At 47.1% G+C, this 20,910-nt stretch overlaps 1 protein-coding gene and 1 pseudogene across 1 annotated transcript; one reads left to right on the forward strand and one right to left on the reverse strand.

The window, feature by feature from the left end:
* Nucleotides 1-64: 64 nt before the first annotated feature.
* Dcaf15 (DDB1 and CUL4 associated factor 15) lies at nucleotides 65-7,526 on the reverse strand. The gene is made up of 13 exons (XM_051194953.1): nucleotides 7,395-7,526; nucleotides 5,699-5,796; nucleotides 5,479-5,614; nucleotides 4,843-4,949; nucleotides 4,610-4,749; nucleotides 4,356-4,526; nucleotides 1,769-2,203; nucleotides 1,590-1,681; nucleotides 1,373-1,501; nucleotides 1,202-1,287; nucleotides 926-1,030; nucleotides 725-840; nucleotides 65-502 (listed from the first exon to the last, which is right to left on the reverse strand). The coding sequence occupies exons 1-13, from the start codon at nucleotides 7,524-7,526 to the stop codon at nucleotides 447-449; spliced, it is 1,803 nt and encodes a 600-aa protein (XP_051050910.1). The 3' UTR covers nucleotides 65-446.
* Nucleotides 7,527-11,389: 3,863 nt separating this feature from the next.
* On the forward strand, nucleotides 11,390-19,946 carry LOC127229744 (40S ribosomal protein S3a-like; annotated as a pseudogene).
* The last annotated feature ends 964 nt before the right edge of the window (nucleotides 19,947-20,910 follow it).

A 20,910-nucleotide genomic window follows, 5' to 3' on the forward strand; every position in this document is an offset into this window, starting at 1 on the left:
CAGGGTTAGGTGGGGAGTTGGGGGATCCTATGTGTTGAGGATATAAAAGGCACACCAGACAGGATCAGAAATAAAGCATTTAGTACATGAACAACAAGGCCAGGTGGCCACAGGGTTCCCACCCTAGGTGAGGGAGGCTGGAAACACCTGGCCTCCCTAAGGGGCTACACCTGCAGCCAAGGAAAGGGGCCCGAGCACAGGAAGCAGGAATGGGCTTCGCTGGGCAGGCCAGGCCTGAGGGGCTCCTCACTCTGCCCTTCCCCCACTTAAATAGGCATAAATAAAGACACATCCAGACTCTCAGGTCACCAGAGGCTGCTGCACCAGTCCCATCCCACAACCTAACACTAGTGCTGATTGTGGCCCCTGTAGGGCCAGCCCAGGAAGGCGGTCCTCTCCTGGGCCTGCGGAGGTAGTTGGAGTCAGGGTCCAGGGCAGTCCAGCCCTCACAGCACAATCCAAGTGTACCGCTCACTGTCTGCCAGAACCTTCAGTGAGCATCCTGCAGAGAAGGACATACAGAACCATGACCCACTTGTCCATTCTTGCAGACAACCTCCAGGGCCTAACTGGACCCACAAACAGGCTCCCTGATGATTCCTCCATCCCCTTTCCCAGCCACAGTTAAACCCTCTGAGTAAGCCCCCAGGCGGAGGGTTCTCAGATTCTATAACACTCTAGCATGTCCAGCATGCATACCCCACTAGCTAGGGGCAATTCCTACCTTTGTGCAGTGCCTCGTTTGTCATTCTGTTCACATAGCGGCCACTGCTCTCTGGCACCAGCCATTTCATGACCATGTCCACACAGCTCTTCCGGTAGGAGCTCCATACACTGCCACTGGGGACCAGGCAAGTAAGTGAAGAGGAGCCTTTCCTGCCAACCAGCCAGGGTTCCCTGGCAACCCACTCTTACCCTATCTCACCTGGTCTGCCCTTTGACCTCGGTTAGGTCACCCACGCTGACTGTCTCAAAGATGCCTGTGTTGAGGTCCCAGGCCACCTTTAGACTGGTATGATAGGTCTTTGGTCTGTGATAGTGGAGGACAAGGGGATGGGCCAGTGAGTTACTACATGGCTTGTCAATGCACCAGTGACAGGATGGGCACTCCAAATCTTGTCTGCTCACCCTTTACACCCTGCACAGAGAGGGTCTGTGTATGGCCACCATGTGAGTGTTAGCCAAGGGCCCTGCCACTCACCGGAGCTGGCCTTCCTCAGTGGGGGCTGGGAAGGCTAGGAGCAGCAGGCCAATGTTGATCAGGACCTGGTTGGTTTCTGGGCAGACCTGCGAACAGGCAGGGATAGTTTACAGACGAGATCCTACAGTGGGAACACCCCAGCCTCCTGCTGTGCCCTAGCCCTAGCCTCACCTCCAGGATAACTATGTCATAGTCACTGAAAGAGCAGAATTGATGACCCCAGGTGGCATCGTGGCGGATAACCTCATTGATGACATACTCGAAGTCCAACGTGAGCTGCTCCACTGTCAGGTACTGGCCCTGGGGACAGATGGCAGAGCTAGGGATAGGTGGTGCCAACCACTCCATAGACCCTGGGTCACCCACAGCCTGCACCATGGCTACCCACCTGCATATCTGTCCGCTCTCGCATGGGCCGTAAGTTGCGGCCACGGAGATCAGTCACCACAAAGGGCAGGGAGATCTTGTCATCCTCAAATTCTGGGGAGGCAGGCAGAGGGTAGGAGCAGGCTAAGGGTCCTCCTGGGACTGCCCCATCCCAGAGCCTGTCCCAGGAAGCCCCCTCACCATCCTCAGGTTCTGTCCCTTCACCAGACCGCAACACATAGTGCAACTTGGTGTAGTTGATGTAGCCAGGCTCTGGGGCAGATGCTTCTGAAGCAGGAGGACTGTCCCTGGCCACCACTTCCCCACTTGGGGCTGGTGGCTCTGAGGATGGGCGGCAGCGGCTGCTTGAGGGCCCAACACCTGAGGGCAGCCGAGCTTCCTCCAAGGTACCACCCTTGGCCTCTTTGGCCCTTCGGAAGATGTCAGCCACAAACTCCTTGGCCTTGGCAATGGCTGGTGAGGGCTCAGGGGCTCCAGAAGGCCGAGCTGGAGCCACCTCAAGGCCAAGGCTGGGGAAGGCAGGGACTGCCTCAGGGCTCCAAGGTCCTGGAGAGCTGGGTGGGGCTGTGGGCAAAGCTGTGTGGTCATACAAGATTTGGCAGAAACTGCTGTCACCTGCAAGAAACATGAAGGTGGGAACTATCACCATAGTTCAAGGTTACTTTGACCTGCCTCAAAGCCTGGATTATTAGAAACCCACTTGAAGAAGCCTCAGAGCCTTTCCTGTCCTGAAAGCAGTGTGGAACCCTTGGAAAGTTATGAGTTCAGAAACCGCATACGCTCTGAACATAAAGACCAGACCTATGCAGACATGCATTCATTCAAGACTTCAAAAGTATGCTAGGAACAGAACCCAGGACCTTTCACATGGCAGGTTAGGACTTCATTGTTAAGTCACTCCCAGCCTCAAACCTCATCTGTGAACATGTACTCAGAAAGGACACAGCAGTTGAGCTGCACAAAGCTTTGCCCTTGGGTACAGTCTGCGTGAAGTCCAGCCAGAGTCACCTAAGTGAATTCTCACCATGGGACCAAACCAGCACAAGCAGACAGGCCACATTTACCAAAGGAAGTGTGTGTGTATATGTGTGTGGGGGTGTTTAACAGAGGAACCTAGCAATCCAAGGAGTGCCGCAACTGTCCCTGTAAGCAGCATCATGCCCCTCAGAGAGGCTACTGTCCACAGGGCCATGGTGGGAAACTTTCAGGAGAGGACAGTTATTAAAAATGGCTTGTCATAAACTTCTGGGATAAGCTGAACACCAGCTTGGGACAAAGCTAATACAAATCTCCAGGTTAAGAGTCCTCAGTCCTGCTTGGGCCTCGTATGGGAGGCTCATGGTCAACAGTCAGGTGGCACACAGCCTTGGTAAAGATTAGGTATCTCTCCCATAGTGACGGAGGTATCCAGGGCAGGGTTGGGGAGGACTCAATCTCAGTCTGAGGATTAAGTGCCCATTAAAAAGGGCAGCCATTTTAATGGAAATGGGCTTGAGTACTCCTCAAATCAAAACTAATACCATTAGTTTATCCCAAAAGCTATGGACCTCTCCTGTGTCTGTGTCCAGATATATGCTGTGACCTCTCTCTGATGTTCCACAGGTAACAAACAGGAAAGGCACCAGGAGGCTTCTGCCTCACGGATATGGACCTGAAACCACACCTGAAGAACCCAGGCTTTCTCAGAGAGACGGAGCCAGCAGGGCAGAGCTGTGGGCTCAGGCACATGGGCCCCAGCTCTATTCCTGCCAGCCAGTGACATCACACCACTTCCTAATACACCACTCTATCAAGACATGGAGAAATGGCTTAGCAGGCAAAGGTACCTGCCACTAGATATGCAGACCTGAATTCAAACTTCCTGGAATCCACGGTAGAAGACAACTATTGACATTTATCTTGATGTCCATGACACATGCATATGTACACAGTCATGCACAGACAGAGACACAAAATTTTTTAAGTAATAAAAAAATTCAAATGTGCCAGGCATGACAGCACATGCTTTTAATCACAGAACACAGGAGGCAGAGGCAGGAAGATCTCTGTGAGTTCAAGGCCGGCCTGGTTTTACAAAGCTAGTTCCAGAACAGCCAAGGCACAGAGAAACCCTATCTCAAATAAACAAACAAATAAACAAATGTTATTTAAAAATTAAAAAGGAAAAAAGAAAAAGACACCATTAGAGCCAGGTGTGGTGACTTACACCTTTAATTCCAGAACTCAGTAGGCAGAGGCAGGGATCTTTGTGAGTACCAGGCCAGCCAGGGATTCATAGACATTGTTTAACAAAAGAGATACCACAAAATTTGTTACTAGTATTCCCTGACACCAACAATACACGGCAGGCACCACTGGCTATGGAGGGCTCACGGCACTGCCCACTGTCACACTATCAACACTGTACTACCATGACGGCTCATTTTCACACAATAACAAAACTGCCCCAAGAGTTTATTGCTTAGGACATATCCCTGTCCTCAAAGCACATTAACTGTAGTACATTACATCTTTTTCTTGTCATGCTGGGAAGGGAACAGAGCCCTACACATGCTCAGGAGGTCTCTAAGCTGAGCTGCCCCAGCAGTGCTACCTGCCCTGTGTAATAGCTGCTAAAGCAGCTCCTGCCACACTTCAAGTAGCTACAAGGCAGCCACTGAACATGTCAATCGCTTGCAAAGTTCTAGTGCATGGTGCTGAGGACAGGGCACAGTATGCTGGCACCAGCCTTCCCAACTCCCTGCCAGGTTTCCTGGTTTGGGCCTACCTGCTGAGTGGACAGAGACAGCGCAGGCCACCAGTGAGTAGCTGGTGTTGAGCAGCACCACCTGATCCTTCTTGAGTTGGAAGGCGGGTTGGAAGGTGGGGAAGGGGTACACCACCTGGTATTTGGTGTGCAACATGAAGCCATGCCGCAGGCACTGTGCACTCGGGTCCCCTGCAACAAGACACAATACAGTTCACTTGATGCTCTGGCAGTGGTCCAGCAGCCACGCATCTCCAGGGCCCATAATGCCTTACCTGGGTGGGCACGACTGGCATCCTGGCAGGCAGCACAGCGACCCCGAGGAGGCACAGCCACAGTGCTGATGTAGATGTCACGATGGTTCTCGTCACTCATCATCATCATATTCATGAGCATCCCGTTGGCTGAGCGGGTGCTAGGGGTAGCACACCCTCAGCCTAAAGCCCATCTAGGGGCTACCAGCCCACCCTGCCTGCCCCACAGCCACCCTGCCTGCCCCCAGTCTCACTTGAAACCAAATACGATGACCTTGGAAGCGTCGCTAGGCCACTCACACACAGTCAGGTACAGGTCACTGTAGATCTCCTCATCCTGGAAGAGCCGCACCTGCCGGACCTGAGCAGCATGCTCAGTCAGTGTGAAGTTAAGCAGGGGCCGACCAGAGGTGTAGAATGGAAGCTCTACACCAGAACCAGGCTATAAAAGAGCTTCCCTCACAAGTGGCCCAGGAAGGCCTGAGCTAGAGAGCCCTGCCAGCTGAAGGGAACCTGACTGAATTACCTCCCTGCTCCCTCTAGGTGACAAAGCCCACGTGCAACAGAAACTTTAGTAATAACACCCACCTTGGGGCAGGGGTCAAGGATGAAGGCTAAAGGCACTGTGCCAACCTGCGTGAATGTAAGAAATCTGCCCGCATCCAGGCCCAGGCCAAAGGTGTCAAATGGACTGTACATGCTCTTTGAGCCAAATGAAATTACCAGTTTGAACAAAAAACCCCAGCAACTCCACAAGGGTTACCACCCCCGTACATCACTGCCATTTTATACACAGGACATAGGCTAAATGATGCAGGAGCTGCTCAGACCCTGCTGTCTGAAGGGCCAGCCCAGTGCAGGGCCTCCTGAAAGGGAAGGCCTAGTCCTACCAGCTTGAGTTTGCTGTGGACGTTGAACTCCCACCAATAGAGGTGGTATATGTAGAAGGAGAAGTCGTCATCCCCACTGCTGCTGGTATAGGAGAGGACATAGCGGCCACACTTGGAAAATCCCAGGAAGATATGGCTGTGGGACAGAATGGGCACAGTGGCCAGATGAGAACAAGCTCATAGCCGGACCTGTCACCTCCCAGCCCGGCCTCAGCCTCACCCTGCATAGAGAAAATCCTCATCTACGATGCTCTTGAGCGACACGCATACCCTGGGGGGCAGCTTCCGGAAAAGACGAGGAGAGAGTTGCCCGCTGATCTGGGGAGGAGACAGTCAGGGCTTCAGTCAAGTGACCTACCTCCTTACCTCCTTACCAGAGGCAAAGGCCGAGTGGCCTCCACAGCCCACTCGTGGGCAGAGGGAGACACCAAGACCATGTGACTTCACAAAGCACCCTAACCCCACCAAGGACCCATGCTGCACCCCCGCTCCACCCCTTTGAATCCAGAGTCCTCCCAGACTAAGCCCCACATCCTCTTCCTGTGGAAGCAGCCCCTCCATGGGCCACTTGGCTCCTTCCTAAAAGCTGACCATGAGACAGTAGAGGTTAGGATGTGGGGCCATGCATTCATTTGCCTGTTCACAATTAGACCACAAGAGTACCCATTTCTCTTCTTAGAATGTATTCATTAGCCAGACTACAGCCCACATGCAGAGCAAAGGACAATATGCAGGAGTCTGTTATCTCCTTCACTATGTGAGCCCTGGGAATCATAGCAAGTGCATATATGTTCATCATGGAGCCATCTCACTGGCCCCAGAGCCTAAAGCACCCAATATTCCCAAATTGTCTCCAATCGATTATTAACCAAATCCTTAACTGCCAACCATCTCAACCTAAAACATCACCAAGGAAGGGTCTGAGGACTGGGGCAGACATAAGCTGACCACTGGGGAGCTATTTTGGCCTGCCTTCAAGAAGATAGCCATCTAGTGGGGAAAAAACTGCATGGGAAAGGCTGGCACCTTGCCCTCAGTTCATCTCAACCCACAAAGGGAATGGTTCTATCAGCCAAGCCTTCCAGAGAGGGTATATAACCCTTGCCCAGGGAGCGCCCAGGCTAAAGACAGAGCCACAGCCCTCCTAGGGAGCACTAGTTAAAAAGGTGAGGGTTCGGTTTTGCCCTCACCCAGCTTCCAATCTCTGGTGCATGTAGACTGGGTCCACTACTGTCCATTTAACACGACATTCTCATTCCTACTCTCCCGGGTGTCCTAATCTGACGTGAGAGCCTGAGCCCTGATCAAGTGGCACCCACTTTGAGAAGACCTGGCCCTACCCTGGAAACGGTCCTCCATTCAGTGAGTGAGGCAGACTCAGATACACAAACTCCAAGATGGTCAGGGCTGGGACGGAGAGGGCGCACCAGGCACTGAATGCCCAGAGCCAGTAACAGGAGCTCTGCAAAGGGGATAGGGTGGGGGCCCCGCAAGTTCCAATAAGGGGCAGTGCTTTGAAAAATGGGTCTCAACAAGGGTCTTCCCTTCCTCCAGATTCCTCAGGCGGCCTCTTCAGTAACCCGCCCAGCCGCCTCCATCCCGGCTCCTTCCATGATTCGTCCTGGCCTCCGCCACCCAAGCCCCTTCCTCGATGATCTGGCCCAGCCGTCTTCATCCAAGGCCCCCTGCAGGTGACGCGCCCAGCCTGCTCCATCCGAGTCACCAACCTTCGCCATCCCAGCCCGCGCCTCAGCACCAGCCTCAACCCCTCCATCCCCTCCTCATCCCCACCGCCCGGCCCGCCCAGCCCCCTCCCGGCCCCGCCCCCCACCTCGCCGCGCCGCCCTCTCTCGGCCGCCTCCCGCGTCCCCTCTTCCTCACAACCCGGCGCGCTCGCCTCAGACTCCAAGACTCACCTTGACCCGCTCCAGCTGCTTGAGGACGTGTTCCCGCCGCCGCCCCGCCGCCCGCTTACCCCCGGCTCCCCCAGGGCCGCCGCCGCCGCTCCCGGCCCCGCTGTTCCGCTCCGATTTCGAGCTGGGCGCCATTTTCACCCCCTCCCTCCACTTCCGGAGCAACCGGTCCCCTAGCCCCGCCCCCTCAGCTTTTTGATTGGCCTTTTCTCCTCACAGCAGCCCGCTGGTTGGCTGACAACCGGCATTCCTGGCCTCTTCCCGCTACACCTGTCCATCAAAACTATCTCGGTTTTTGGTTGGTGGAGATTAGAACAGCTCCCGCCTTATCCCCGCCCTTCATTAATGATAAACCACTCAGAAACCTTTCTGGTGCTCCTCGGCAAGAAAACTTTAACAGAATAGGCGAAGATTCTTGTCAGACGTGACGTTGACACGCCCCTGAGTGGGTTTCCGTGGAGACCAATAGTAGTCCAGGCCTGTAGGCGGGGCGATGGGAACCCGTAGTCGGCAAGGACCAGAATCCTCACCCTGGCTCAGCCTCCGGCGGGGAGGGCGGAGACCTGAGGTGCATCTTTGGGCTGTTAGGAAAGAGCAGGAAAAGATGGTGGGAAAAAAAGAATGGGTCCTATTAAAACATCTTCCAGACGACAGTGATGGCATCGGTCAAGTATCATGCTAGAAACAGACATAAAATGAACTCTCCTGAAGATATGGCACTTGTGCACCAAGGTTGCTAGCTGCTCTTGTACAGTAGCAGAGGAGCCAGCATACCCTATAGGGTTTACTGAGAAGCCAACTAACAAGATAGGTCATAAACAAGGAAATTAGTATCTATCCTTGAATTTCAGGTAAGGTAGAAAGGCAGGTGGAAAGCAGTCTTATGCAGTGTAGGAGGATGAATATTCCAGCCACGACAAAGGTTTCTGAGCACAACTAAACCGTAGTGATGCATTGATTAGTGATGAGGATATGTGCTGAGATACTGTTGTTAGGTGATTTCATCTTGATGCCAAGACCACCGGAGGGCTCACTAAAAGCCCTCCAGCATGAGGAATCAACATAACCCTGCATGTGCAGACCTACCCTCAGCTGAGTAATAAACTAATGGGGCCAGAGCAGAACTATCAAGAGGGAAAAGATGAGCAAGGAGATAGCATATGTGTGTATGTACGACATATGCATAATTGTGTGTTCAGATGTGCTTTACCAGAGGTCAGCATTGGTCTATCATTCTCCACCTTAATTTGGGAGTGGGAATTTTTTCTTCTCACAGTAGAGTCTTGACTGTCCTGGAGCTTGCTACGTAGATGAGGCTGGCCTTGAACTCAAAGAGATCCACTGCCTCCTGAGTCTTTACTGAGCCTGAATCTTGTGGTTTCAGCTAGAAGACAAGATCCACCCAAGGATGCTAAAGTTGGGAACAAAACTTTAAGGAGGAGACAGGCAGTGATAGCACACGCCTTTAATCCCAGCACTTGGGAGGCAGAGGCAGGCAGATCTCTGTGAGTTCAAGACCAGCCTGGTCTACAACAGACAGTTCCAAGATGGGCTACAAAACTATACACAGAAACCCTGTCCCAAAAAAACAAAAACAAATAAACAAAAAACCTTTCAGGAGAGATCTGGCTTTGCTGACCCTCTTTATTCATCCCTGGAGCTTTCTACTACAGACACTCCTCCCTCGAGGAGGCGTTAGATTAGTCTTTACAGAAAGGCAAGGGAAGCTAAGCATGGTGCTGCCTACCTTCAATTCCAGTCCTAGAAAGGCAGAGGCAAGCGGGCCTCTGAGTTCTAGGCCAGCCTGGTCTACAGAGAGAGCTCCAAGCCTACCAGGTTACATAGTGAGACCTTGTCTCAAACAAACAAATAAAAGGGAAAGAAACTGGAGGGAAGAAGAAACCTGGCCTGGCAGAAAGCTCCTTAACCAAGAGGCCAAGGGCAAAACCATCATCTGTGAGCCATGTTGCTCTAATGGACACATGACAGGTCTGAGAAAAACACCTTTTGTTGTTCTTTTTGTTTTCTTTGTTTTTATTATTTGTTACTGTGTGTGTGTGGTGTGTGCAAGAACATCATGGCATGCTTGTGGAGGTCAGAGGGTAACATTCATGAATTGATTCTTTTTTAAAGCAGCTCTGGCTGTCCAGGAATTCACTGTGTAGACAGGCTGGCCTCAAACTCACAGAAATCCTCCTGTCTCTACTTCCTGAGCGCTGGGAGTAAAGATGTTTGTCACCATTCTTGGCTGACTCCTAGTATTGAATTCACTTGTCAAGCTTGTATGACAAACAACCCCATCTTTTTTTTTTTTTTTTTTTTTTTTTTGAAGGTCTCACTATGTAGCATTGACTCTGAAACTGTCTATGTAGACCAGGTTGCCCTTGAACTCATAGAGATATACTTGCCTCTGCCTCACAAATGCTGAGATTAAAGGTGTGTATGGCCATACCTAGGCCCCTTTTCTTTCATTTTTTTTGGGAAATGGTTTTCCTGTGTAATGCTTGCCTTCAACTCTGGGCCCTTCAGCCTTTGCCTCTCAGGAGGTGGATCTCTGAGTTTGAGGCCAGCCTGGTCTACAGAGTGAGTTCCAGGACAGCCAGAGCTATACAGAGAAACCCTGTCTCAAAAGAAAAAAGAAAGAGAGAAAAGAAAAATTCAGGTCTAGGGTGACAGCTACTAGGCAAGTGCTAACCCTTTGAGTATGAAGACTAAGTTTGATTCCCCAGAACCCATGTTAGGAAAGGCCTGGCATGGCTTATAATACTGGCACTGGAAAAGCAAAGGCCAACCATGCAGTATATCCACATCCCATCTCAAAAAGGGGGGTAGGCTCGGTGGGTAAAGGTGCCTGCTACCAACTATGATGACCTGAGTTTAATCTCCAAAATGCGCATGGTAGAACAAATGAACTGACTCCTAGACGCCGTTGTCTTCTGGTCTCTATATCTACCACGTCATAGGGTACGCCTGCCCACACACATATATATGCATATGCATATAAAACTAATTTAAAAAAAAACTTGAACATTGGACTTACAGGGTGTCAAGGACATGAAACTGAGTAAAACTATGTAGATTGTCACCAAGCAAATGAGACTATTTTGTGTGGGATCCTGGACCAGAGAAAGGTCATCTCTGGCTCCATGAATGTGGTCCCATGGTTGTCAACAATGCTCTGGATGTGGTAAAGGCTCCGTGGTTGTACAAGATGCTGACAGGGCAAGCTGGGTGACTTACATACTTGCCACAATGGTAGCTGGCTTGAGCTGTAACCACCGTATCTGCCATTGAGTGCCGTGCCTTTCCTGCACAGCTCCCCAGCAAACACCCTTAGACGGCTGTTAGTGTGTGGGGGTCATGCTCAGGGATGAGCCTAGGTCTTTTATTTTAATAACCATATGTGTTCTATCCAGGAAAAAGTCATGTTTGCCCTGATTCATTTATACACCCGTCGAGACACCAAGATCTTTGTGCTCACAGACATGCACTAGAAAAAACTGGAAGGTTAAGCACACAGGGTTCTTCCTTCAAGGGAAGGAATTACAAACCTGTTATCTACCCAGAAGGCTGTGACTTTCTTTCTGGCCTGATGACCTTTGCACAGTTTGTGTGACTGGAGACTTTTCAGGACTGGAGCCTCCTCCAGGCCCTTCTCATAAACTTATTTTTCTCAGTCAACCTATAGAACCTGTCTATATGGAAGATGTCACATTTTACAAAGAAATTTGATGTGATCACGTCGATTCTGTATTGAGCTTACTTTGTTCCTCAAAGAGATTTAGGTGTGCTTTGATGTGCATGTGGGACTGAGATAATCATTACAAGAGCAGTTTTTACTAGATGGTGCTGTGCTTAAATAAGCCCAAAATACACCACTCAGGGTCAGACTCCCGAAGTTTGAACCAGCAGTAGCTACTGAGTTCTATGCTGAACTGTTTTATTGTCTCCTGAAGCTCCTCACTCTGCTGCCAGTGAAAGTCACAGAGACTACTGCCATGATAATGCAGAAGGGGAACCTTGGCGAACTCCCTGGCAGGTGAGTGAGGATGACCAAGGCGGGAGAGGGGACACAACAACACACAGACACGCCAGTCAGACAGAGCTTACTGAGTTTTATTAGAAAGTGATAGGAGAATGAAAGAGAAAAGAGGTAAAGAGACAGAGACAGAAGAGAAGAGGGAGACAGCCAGGACTACATATAATAGAAAACCACCTTTATGGCCTTTGATGTGTCTCAGTGGGTACAGGTGCTTACCACCAAGCCTGCTAACCTACATTCAACTTCTGGAACCCATATGATGGGAGGAAAGAATCTACTCCTACAAGTTTCTATCCAAGTTTCACAAGCCCACTATGGCACACATACGAGCAAACACACACACATACATACACATGCACACACATGCATACACACAAATACATACACATATACACATACATGCATATACACATGCACACAAACATGCACATACATACACATGCACATACACTTGCATATGTACATGCACATAGACATACATACAAACACACATACATACACATGCATACACACGTAAATACACATACATGCATACACATATGCACATACACATACACAAATATGCACATACATGCATATACACATGCACACAAACATGCATATACACACAAGCAGACACATACACACACATATGCACACTATATTGCAAATAGATATATATGTAATAAGAGAAAAAAATCCCAGAGGTTGGCTTAGCAGGCAGTTCTGGCATCCAAAGGCTATAGCCTTGGTATAAGCGTATTTACTAAGCAAATAACAAGTTACAGTGAAATAATAAATAGCAAGTGATGTTGGCCTGATGATTGACAGATACATAGATGATAAGTAGGTAGATGGATGGGTGAGTAGATGGATGGGTGAGTGGGTGAGTTGATGGATGTAAATGGAGTTCTAATTGGTCTAAATAATAAAACCCAGACTCAGATTTAGAGGAAAACACTGTGAGATCAGAGAGAAGAAGGAGCAAGCCAAAGCCACCTTTACCTTATTAACTTCCCAGCAGAAAAGAGAGTGAGTTTCTGTTTCCTTCTGCCTATATCCTCTCTCTGCCCAGCCATCTTATTTCCTGTCTGTCTATATAGACCTCCAGACATCTATGGTTAGCTTGATCTTCAGACAGGCTTTATTTGTACAATCAAGATATCACCGCAGATGGGTGGGAGGGTGGGTGGATGGATGGATGGGTGGCTGGGTGGGTGGGTAGGTGGATGGGTGGGTGGGTGGATGGATGGGTGGGTGAGTAGGTGGATAGGTAGTGGATGGGTGCATGGGTGGGTGGGTGGATATATTGTGGGAATCTTTCTGGAATAAGCATCCCAATTCCAATGAGAGTGGAAGAGAAGCGATGTCACTGGTGGACCAAAGCCAGGATGGTGGCTCCTGGAAGACCTTTTAAAAGTCCAGTTTGCATTCTCATTTCATACTCTAAAACCACAAATTGAACAAGTAAGCAAGCAAGAGGAATTTTACAGAATCATATGTGGCAGTCAACAGTCAGCCTTTTTTTGTTTTTTAAGGCATGTGTCACAAGCTTTTGTCAGCCTTTTTTATTTTTTTATTTTTTTTAAGGCATGTGTTATAAGCTTTTGGGTAATTTATGAAAATGTAAGCTTTGATGGTCAGGTGGTTAAGGGCAGGGACCTATTGTATCAGCTATTTCTCCAAACCATTCTGTTCCAAGGAGTAGGTTCCATGATTGGAAATGAACAGTACAAGCAATGCCTTAAGTAAATCTAGTGGCCCGGGTGTGTGTGTGTGTGTGTGTGTGTGTGTGTGTGTGTGTGTGTGTAGTAAATCTGATCTTTTGACCTTATTCTACTTCAGACAGGTTCCCATTGAACTTTCTCTCCATGGCTGAGCTTCCCATGGCTGAGCATGGCTGAGCTTGCTGCTGTCTTTCCCACTCAGGCACTGTTATATTATGGGGTGAATTGTATGAACACTATTGGCAACGGTTCACCTTCCAGCTCTTCTCAAGGACATGGTGTTTTCACTTGGGCTTTTTTAAAGCTGGTCTTTCCTTGAAGACACTAAGTTGGGAGAGAGGGCAGCTCATCCCTAGACAAGGAATCTTAGACCGCACTTAACATAGAAGTATTTGGGTCTGAATTAGGGGTGGCAGCCTCATCTACAGAGTCAATTCCTCCGTGAGTTCAAATAGCACATGGGTGTGGTGAAACTGGCTTCTTTATAAAGATGTTTGTTACATTTATTTGTGTATCCATGCATGTATGGCACCCATGTGGAGGTTAGAGGACAACCTGTGAGGATTTCTCCTCCCATGTGTGAGTCCCCTTCAACCCTTCCTGGAAATACCTTCACAAACACACCCAGGTGTAGGGAGTATGGGTTTTCCTCCCGCTGCTTGGTCTTGTCCCACCACCGTACCGAGAGCTGAGCTGTTCTGTTCTCTCCAGACCCTCCATCTTGACTCCTCCTTACTACTTCCTCTTTCCTACTTGTCTCCTAGTCTCGCCTATCTAGCTTTCCTATTGGCCAACAGTGCTTTATTCATTAACCAGCATGAGAAACATATTTACAGAATGACATCTCCCATCATCTCCTCTTTTCTGTCTAAAATAAAAAAGAAGGGTTTAACCTTAACAAAGCAAAATATATAACACAACACTTACCAAGTAAGAATCACAGTTAACAATATTTAGTCCATTAACATTTAGCAAGATTAAAAGAAACTATTCTATCATCTATCCTATATTTGTGAGTCTAAAGTCCTATATGTAACTTATCTTTAAGCTTAACTAAGGAAAACTATAACCATAACTATCTGTCTTCAACTCCTTCAAAGACCACAGAAGGATAGTATAGTATATAAACTCTAGAAATGACAGAGACAACTCACTGACTGTTCAGTCACCCGAAGTTCTTTTGTAATCTTCCATCTTCAGCCCATAGGCCATAGTGTGTCTGGTAGACTCCTCAGCAAAGCAGGAAACTTTAAACTCTCTTCTTGTATTGACAGTTTGTCAGTCACCTTTCTCTGTGTCCTGCAGACTGTCTGGCAGACTCTTCCATGAAGCAGGAACTCTGTAGCAATGTCCATCTTGAATCAGCAGTCACTTTTCTGTGGGTCCTGCATGTCCAGTTTATACAGCATAAAGTCAAACAGTCCAGACAAGAGCAGTATCTTGTCCAAATGGCTAGTCTTGACATATTGAAAGTAAACTTCATAACATGTTTCTTCAATGTCCATCTTCCTTTTTGACGCAGATGGTGTTACCAGGAGCAGTAATGTCTCACTGTCAAGAAAAACCCTAAACCATTTTAAATGCCATATTCTGTAGGTCTTTGAAAGGTTTGAAGAATGCCTATCTATCTCAAATACATCTCTGTGTATCTTGAAAAACCTAACAGTGACTAGCTACATATGTCACAGCCAGTTCTGTTGTGAAATTTGGTTGCTAAAAATTTTCTTCCCATAGGATCCCATGGAGCAATCATCATCCCATTTCAGCAGGAAGTAACCTTAAGATAACGATGCCCCCTTTCCCTACCCTTGGAATTTTGGGATAATAGTCATCTTCTTTGGGTTGGTTTTAGTTATTTAGGGTCAGGTATGGAAGGTGATGCTTACACTCCGGTTTATCTTTTAGACAGGAATAGGGTATGGTTGAGAAAGGTATGGCTTAGATGGGATATAGGTAGATTAGCCTATTTTCTTGTGAATTTGAGTAAGAATGAGATAGTATTTTACAGCTTACATTGTTATATATTCTTATTTGTGGTAAGCTACGTAAAATTAAGTTTATATTTTGTTATATTGTGTGAAATCTTTCCATTTATGATGTTTTATGCACATTATTCTTACCATATTCTATGTATGTGTACTTTTCTTGTATTCAAGACATTTTGTATACTGATACAATTTGGGTTATTTATCACGCTGCCCTTTATAGTTCTACCTCTTGTCTTGACATTTCTACTCTAGCTCTATTTTAGGGATGTATATGTATGTATATGTATATAGTTATATTGTTTAGGTATTTGTTCCTGCTTTACTCAGGGAAGTTTCAATCAGTTTTTTAGCTAAGTTCCTGAGTATTACAGATTATCTTCACTCATGTTTCCTTTACCTATGAGATTAGTCAGACATAGATGCTTAATCTTCAATCACTTCATAGACATGCAGAACATGGCATTTAAATGTTTTAATATTAGTACTCTGTTGACATGAGACACTGTTGCTCCTGACAGCATCATGCACTTTCCCGAAAAAATGTTGGGCACTGTTGTTGCTCCTGCTGGAGTTCATTCTTGCCTCAGCTAATGGCCTCTTGGGCAAAGAACTGCCCCACCTTGACCACTGATTTGCACATGCGGTCCTATGTGCTTGCAGGAGACAAATATAGAAGACTGCTGGACCTTGCCAAGTCAGGGTAAGACAGCCTTTCTACCTCCTTGCTGTTGTTGTGGTCTGTCAAGTTCTCCTGGCTGGCTCACCAATGGGCCTGGTCAGTGCCACAGAAGGAGACAAAGTGAATATCCCACTACACCCAGGGGCTTGTCTCTCACTTGATCTCAGATCCAATCAGGTTGACAAACAAGACTAAGTGTCACAGAGCTAGGGAGCTGGCTCAGTCAGTAAACCACTGCAAAACTTGAGAAACTGAGTTTGATCCTTAGAATTCATGTTAAAAAGTCAGGTGGAAGCCAGGCATGGTGGCACACATCTTTAATCCCACACACATTACACACACATGAACACAACTCACAGAGTATTTACTTTGTTTTAAGATTGTGTCCACATAAATCTATCATAATTTGAAGCTAATTGAGTTGACTATGTACTGAGCACACCTAATCCACTGGATATCAGGTCATAATCCATCCATACTATGCACTGGAATGGAGCAAGCCCTGCCATGCACTCCAGGGGCTGTACAAACCTAGGCCTGTAACACTATCTGATTCTTCCTGCTGTATCACACAAACCTAGGCCTGTAACACTATCTGATTCTTCCTGCTGTATCACCTCATTACTTCTTACTGATGCTTGGTACAATCAGCCTTCTTTCCTGCTGTTGCTTTGTTTGGGGTTTGCTTTGTCTGAGACAGGGTTCCTCTGAGTAGTCCTGGCTTCCTGGAACTCACCCTGTAGACCAGGCTGGCCTCAAACTCACAGAGATCTGCCTGCCTCTGATTCCTGAATGCTGGGGTTAAAGTTGTGTGCCACCATGCCCAAAATAATTAGCCCTCTTTAGATATGTTCTTTGCCAATCAGATGTACAGTAGCATCTGTGCTCTTGGAAACATACAAATTAAAAAATTATCCTAATTATTAAAAAGGTACATGCTAAAAAAAAAAAAAAAAAAGGTACATGCCTGGTGTATCATGAAAGACGTGCTGCAGCACTGGGATACTGGATGAGTGTCTGGAATATTCTCCTGAGGTTCTGGCACACAACTCCCAAACCCTCAGATTTTACTTTTATGGGTCTTACAACATGGCTTGTTACTCATTGCATGGGGTAACTCAGTAGTCAAAGCCTGTGCTTTGAATTCAGTGACATGAATTCAGTCCTCAAAGCATATAAAACGCCAGCTGTGGCAATTTAAATCTGTCAGCCTAGCCCTGGGTTTCTGGGGCTCACTGGTTTACCACCCTAGCATAATCAATGAGTTCCAGGCCAATGATGAGATCTTGTCACCTGAGAAATGACAGTTGAGGTGAACATTTACCCTCCACATGCCCACACATGCATACCTCTCCATGCATTCCCATAAACATGCATACACTCTGCATGCACACATGCATGCATACACATCAATATATGCATGCATACCCCACCCCATACATACCCACATTCATGCACAGCCACACACATGCATACACAACATACATACACATACATACATGAATATTCACATGCCCATCTACATGAATATCCACATGCATACACACAAGCACACAGGCATGTGTGTACCATGTCCTGCATGCCTCCAGTGATTAACCTCTGAGGTGGCAATGAAATAAAGAACAGACATGAACAGAGAAAAAAAGGGTGTCAGGTGGCCTAGGTTCTCAGATCGAGAAGCTGTAATACTCTGGAAGCACAACATGTTTATTAGATAACAAGGAGGTGGGTTTATTATATGTGGCTGAACAACAAGGCAGAGTTAACTAATCTTAGCCGGAGGAGGCTCTATAGGGGAGAAGTCTTCAGGTTATTGACATCTGGGAAAAAGAACCACAGGACATTTTCTTCACAACTCTCAACATTTGCACTCAGACCAGAGAAAGGCATTGGCATCTCTCTCATCCTCACCTGGGAAAGGCTTTGCCGCTCTCATGGCTCTGAGATGTTCCATGACAACTTGTTAAATTGCCCTGACCAGCAGGGCAGCAATGAAGGCCTGAACCCCAAAGGACCTGGAATGAAGGACAGGAGACACGAGAAACTGACAAGACAGGATTTCTGATCAAGCTGCAAAATTTTATTTTTCTCAAGCATGTTATATAGTGGTTAGAGTGGGAAGCTAGGTAAGGTGGGGAAGGGGGGGGGTGAAGGTCGTTGCCTGGTAACTGGACCACCTGGTGTTCTTCATTATAGGTCACTGAAGGTGAGCAGGATATGCAGATAAGCAAGTTGTTAGCAGAGGAAGAAGTCTTTGGAGTTGGTAAATAACTGCTTAAGGAGGAGTTACCTAAATGCATTCCTGTAAGCCCTAAATTATTCTTCTCAGGAAGTTGGGGAGGGGGAGAAAGTAGATTGGGACTGAAGGTAGCTGGCAATCTCTAAGGCTTATGCTATGATAGCTCCCAGTATTAAATTATAAACATTAACTCTGGGCTTCACTTCTTACTCCCACACATACACATTTTTACACACGTGGATATACACAAGAGCACACATGCATCCCTGCATATAAGCATGCATACTATCTCCGTTTCTTTTCTATTGCTATGATAAGAAACTACGACCAGAGTAATTTGTAAAAGAGCTTAGTTGTGCTAAGGTTTCAATGTGTTAGAGTCTATGGTGGCAGAACAAAGACATGGTGGCAGGCAGCTGGAGTAGTGCTGAGAGCTCACATCTTGGTCCACAAACAGGAAGCAGAGAGCACTGAGTATTTTGTAATCTCAAAGGCCACTTCAGTGACATACCTCCTCTAAAAAGACAACACCTCCTAATCCTTCCCAAACAGTTCCACCAACTGGGGACCAAACATTCAAACATATGAGCCTATGGGGTCCATTCTCATTCAAACTCCACACATACTCACATACATGTACATACACATGAATGCACATATGTGTGCACACATGCATGCTTGGTCTCCAGAGTCATAGTACTGAGAACTGTTAGGAACTTTCAGAGATTTTTAAGGCGATAAGGGTTATGTTCCCTTATTGTCATGAGTGTTTTACTCCCTTTTCTGTTGTTGTCATTCTACTGTCCACCACATTAATGTGGCATACGGTCTCACTCAAAGCTCAGCAGATGAACTGTCTCATCTTAGACTTTCTGCATCCAGAACCTGCCTCTAGAGATTACCCATCCTCTGGTGTTCTGTGATAGTAACGAAATGGACTTGGACAGTGCCTGTATAAACAAGACTCTGGGAAGTTCATTTGGCCCTTGGGGCAAAACAGGATTTTGCCATCCATGAGCCCAGAGGTGGGTCCTCACTATAATCAAGCTACCTAGAATCCAGTTTTCCCAGGCCCTCAATTCTTCTCTCTGGGGGACAGCATGTAACAATCAAGAAGACTTGGTCAGCAAGAACAACTGCCTGATGAAAGGCGGCAGGCAAGAAGGGAGCCGAGAAGAAAGTGGTTGATTCATTTTTGAAGAAAGATTGGTATGACGTGAACACTCTGGCCATGTTCAATATTAGAAACACTGGGAAACACTAGTCATGAGGACTCAAGGAACCAAAATTGCATCTGATGGCCTCAAGGGTCGTGTGTTTGAAATGAGCCTTGCTGATCTACAGAGTGATGAAATTGCATTTAGAAAATTCAAGCTAATTACTGAGGATGTTCAGGGAAAAAACTTCCATGCATGGATCCTACCCTGGACAAAATGTGTTCCATGGTCAAAAAGAGCCAGACCATAATGGAAGCACATGTTGATGTCAAGACAACCGATGGTTATTTGCTCCGTCTGTTGTGTGTTGATTTCACTAAAAAACACAACTACCAGAAACCCAATACCTCCTATGCACAGCACCAGCAGGTTGTCCAGATCTGCAAGAAGATGATGGAAATCATGACCTGAGAAGGGCAGACAAATGGCTTACTGGAAGTGGTTAATAAATGGATCCCAGACAGCACTAGGAAAGACATAGAAAATGCTTGCCAGTCCATTTATCCTCTTCATGATGTCTTTGTTAGAAAAGTAAAAATGCTGAAGAAACCCAGTTTGAATTGGGGAAACTGGTGGAGCTCCATGGTGAAGGTGGTAGTTCTAGAAAAACTACTCGTGATGAGACAGGTGCTGAAGTTGAACAAGCTGATGGATATGAACCACCAGTCCAAGAATCTGTTTAAAATCCAGATTGTTAACAGGATCAAATAAAAAGTCTTTTTTGTGGGGGTAAAAAAATCAAGAAGACTCTACTGTGGAGGCTCATATCTGTATCAATCCTGGGGAAGTTGGGGCAGGAAAATCAGTTCAGCGCCAGTAAGGACTATATAGTAAGACCCTGTCTCAATCAACCAAGCAATCAATCCATTAATTGATCAACAAACTGAGAGCCCAGTGTTAGGTGTGTTCAATGCTATTGGCATGTCACAAAGGTTATACATTGTTCTATAGTTCTGGGGATGGAATACATCCCCATGCATGCTGAACAGGCAGGCTCTCTGCTGAACCCCACCCCCAGCCCTAAACATTTTAGGATATATTTTGATCTGATTGTGATGGTGCTTACCTTAATTCCTAGCACTTGGAAAGCAGAGTCCAGAGTCCAGCAGACCTCTGAGTTTGAGGCCAGCCTGGTCTACAGGGCAAATTCCAGGACAGCTGAGGCCACACAGAGAAACCCTGACTTGAAAAACAAACGAAAACAACAAAAGAAAGATTTATTTATTTTGTGTGTATGGGTGTTTGGTACACATGTGGTGCTTGTGGAAGTCAGAAGACAAGAGATTCTTGGGAGCTGGGATTACAGATGGCTGTGAGCTACTTCATGGATCCTCTGGAAGAATCCAAGCAAGCACTCTAAACTGCCCAGCCATCTTTCCAGATCCCTAGAACACTTTTTTTGGTTTTTTGTTTGTTTGTTTTGTTTTTCAAGACATGGTTTCTCTGTATTTCTTTGTAGCCTGTTCTGGAAATGGCTCTGTAAACCAGGCTGGCCTCAAACTCACAAAGATACCCCTGCCTCTGCCTCCCAAGTGCTGGGATTAAAGGTGTACATTACCAATGCCCAGCTTAGAACACATTTTTTAAAAACATTTTATTACTCTGTGTGTGTGTGTGTGTGTGTGTGTGTGTGTGTGTGTGTGAGAGA

This window comes from Phodopus roborovskii, unplaced genomic scaffold (assembly GCF_943737965.1).
Source record: "Phodopus roborovskii unplaced genomic scaffold, PHOROB, whole genome shotgun sequence".
NCBI classification, from domain to species: Eukaryota; Metazoa; Chordata; class Mammalia; order Rodentia; family Cricetidae; genus Phodopus; species Phodopus roborovskii.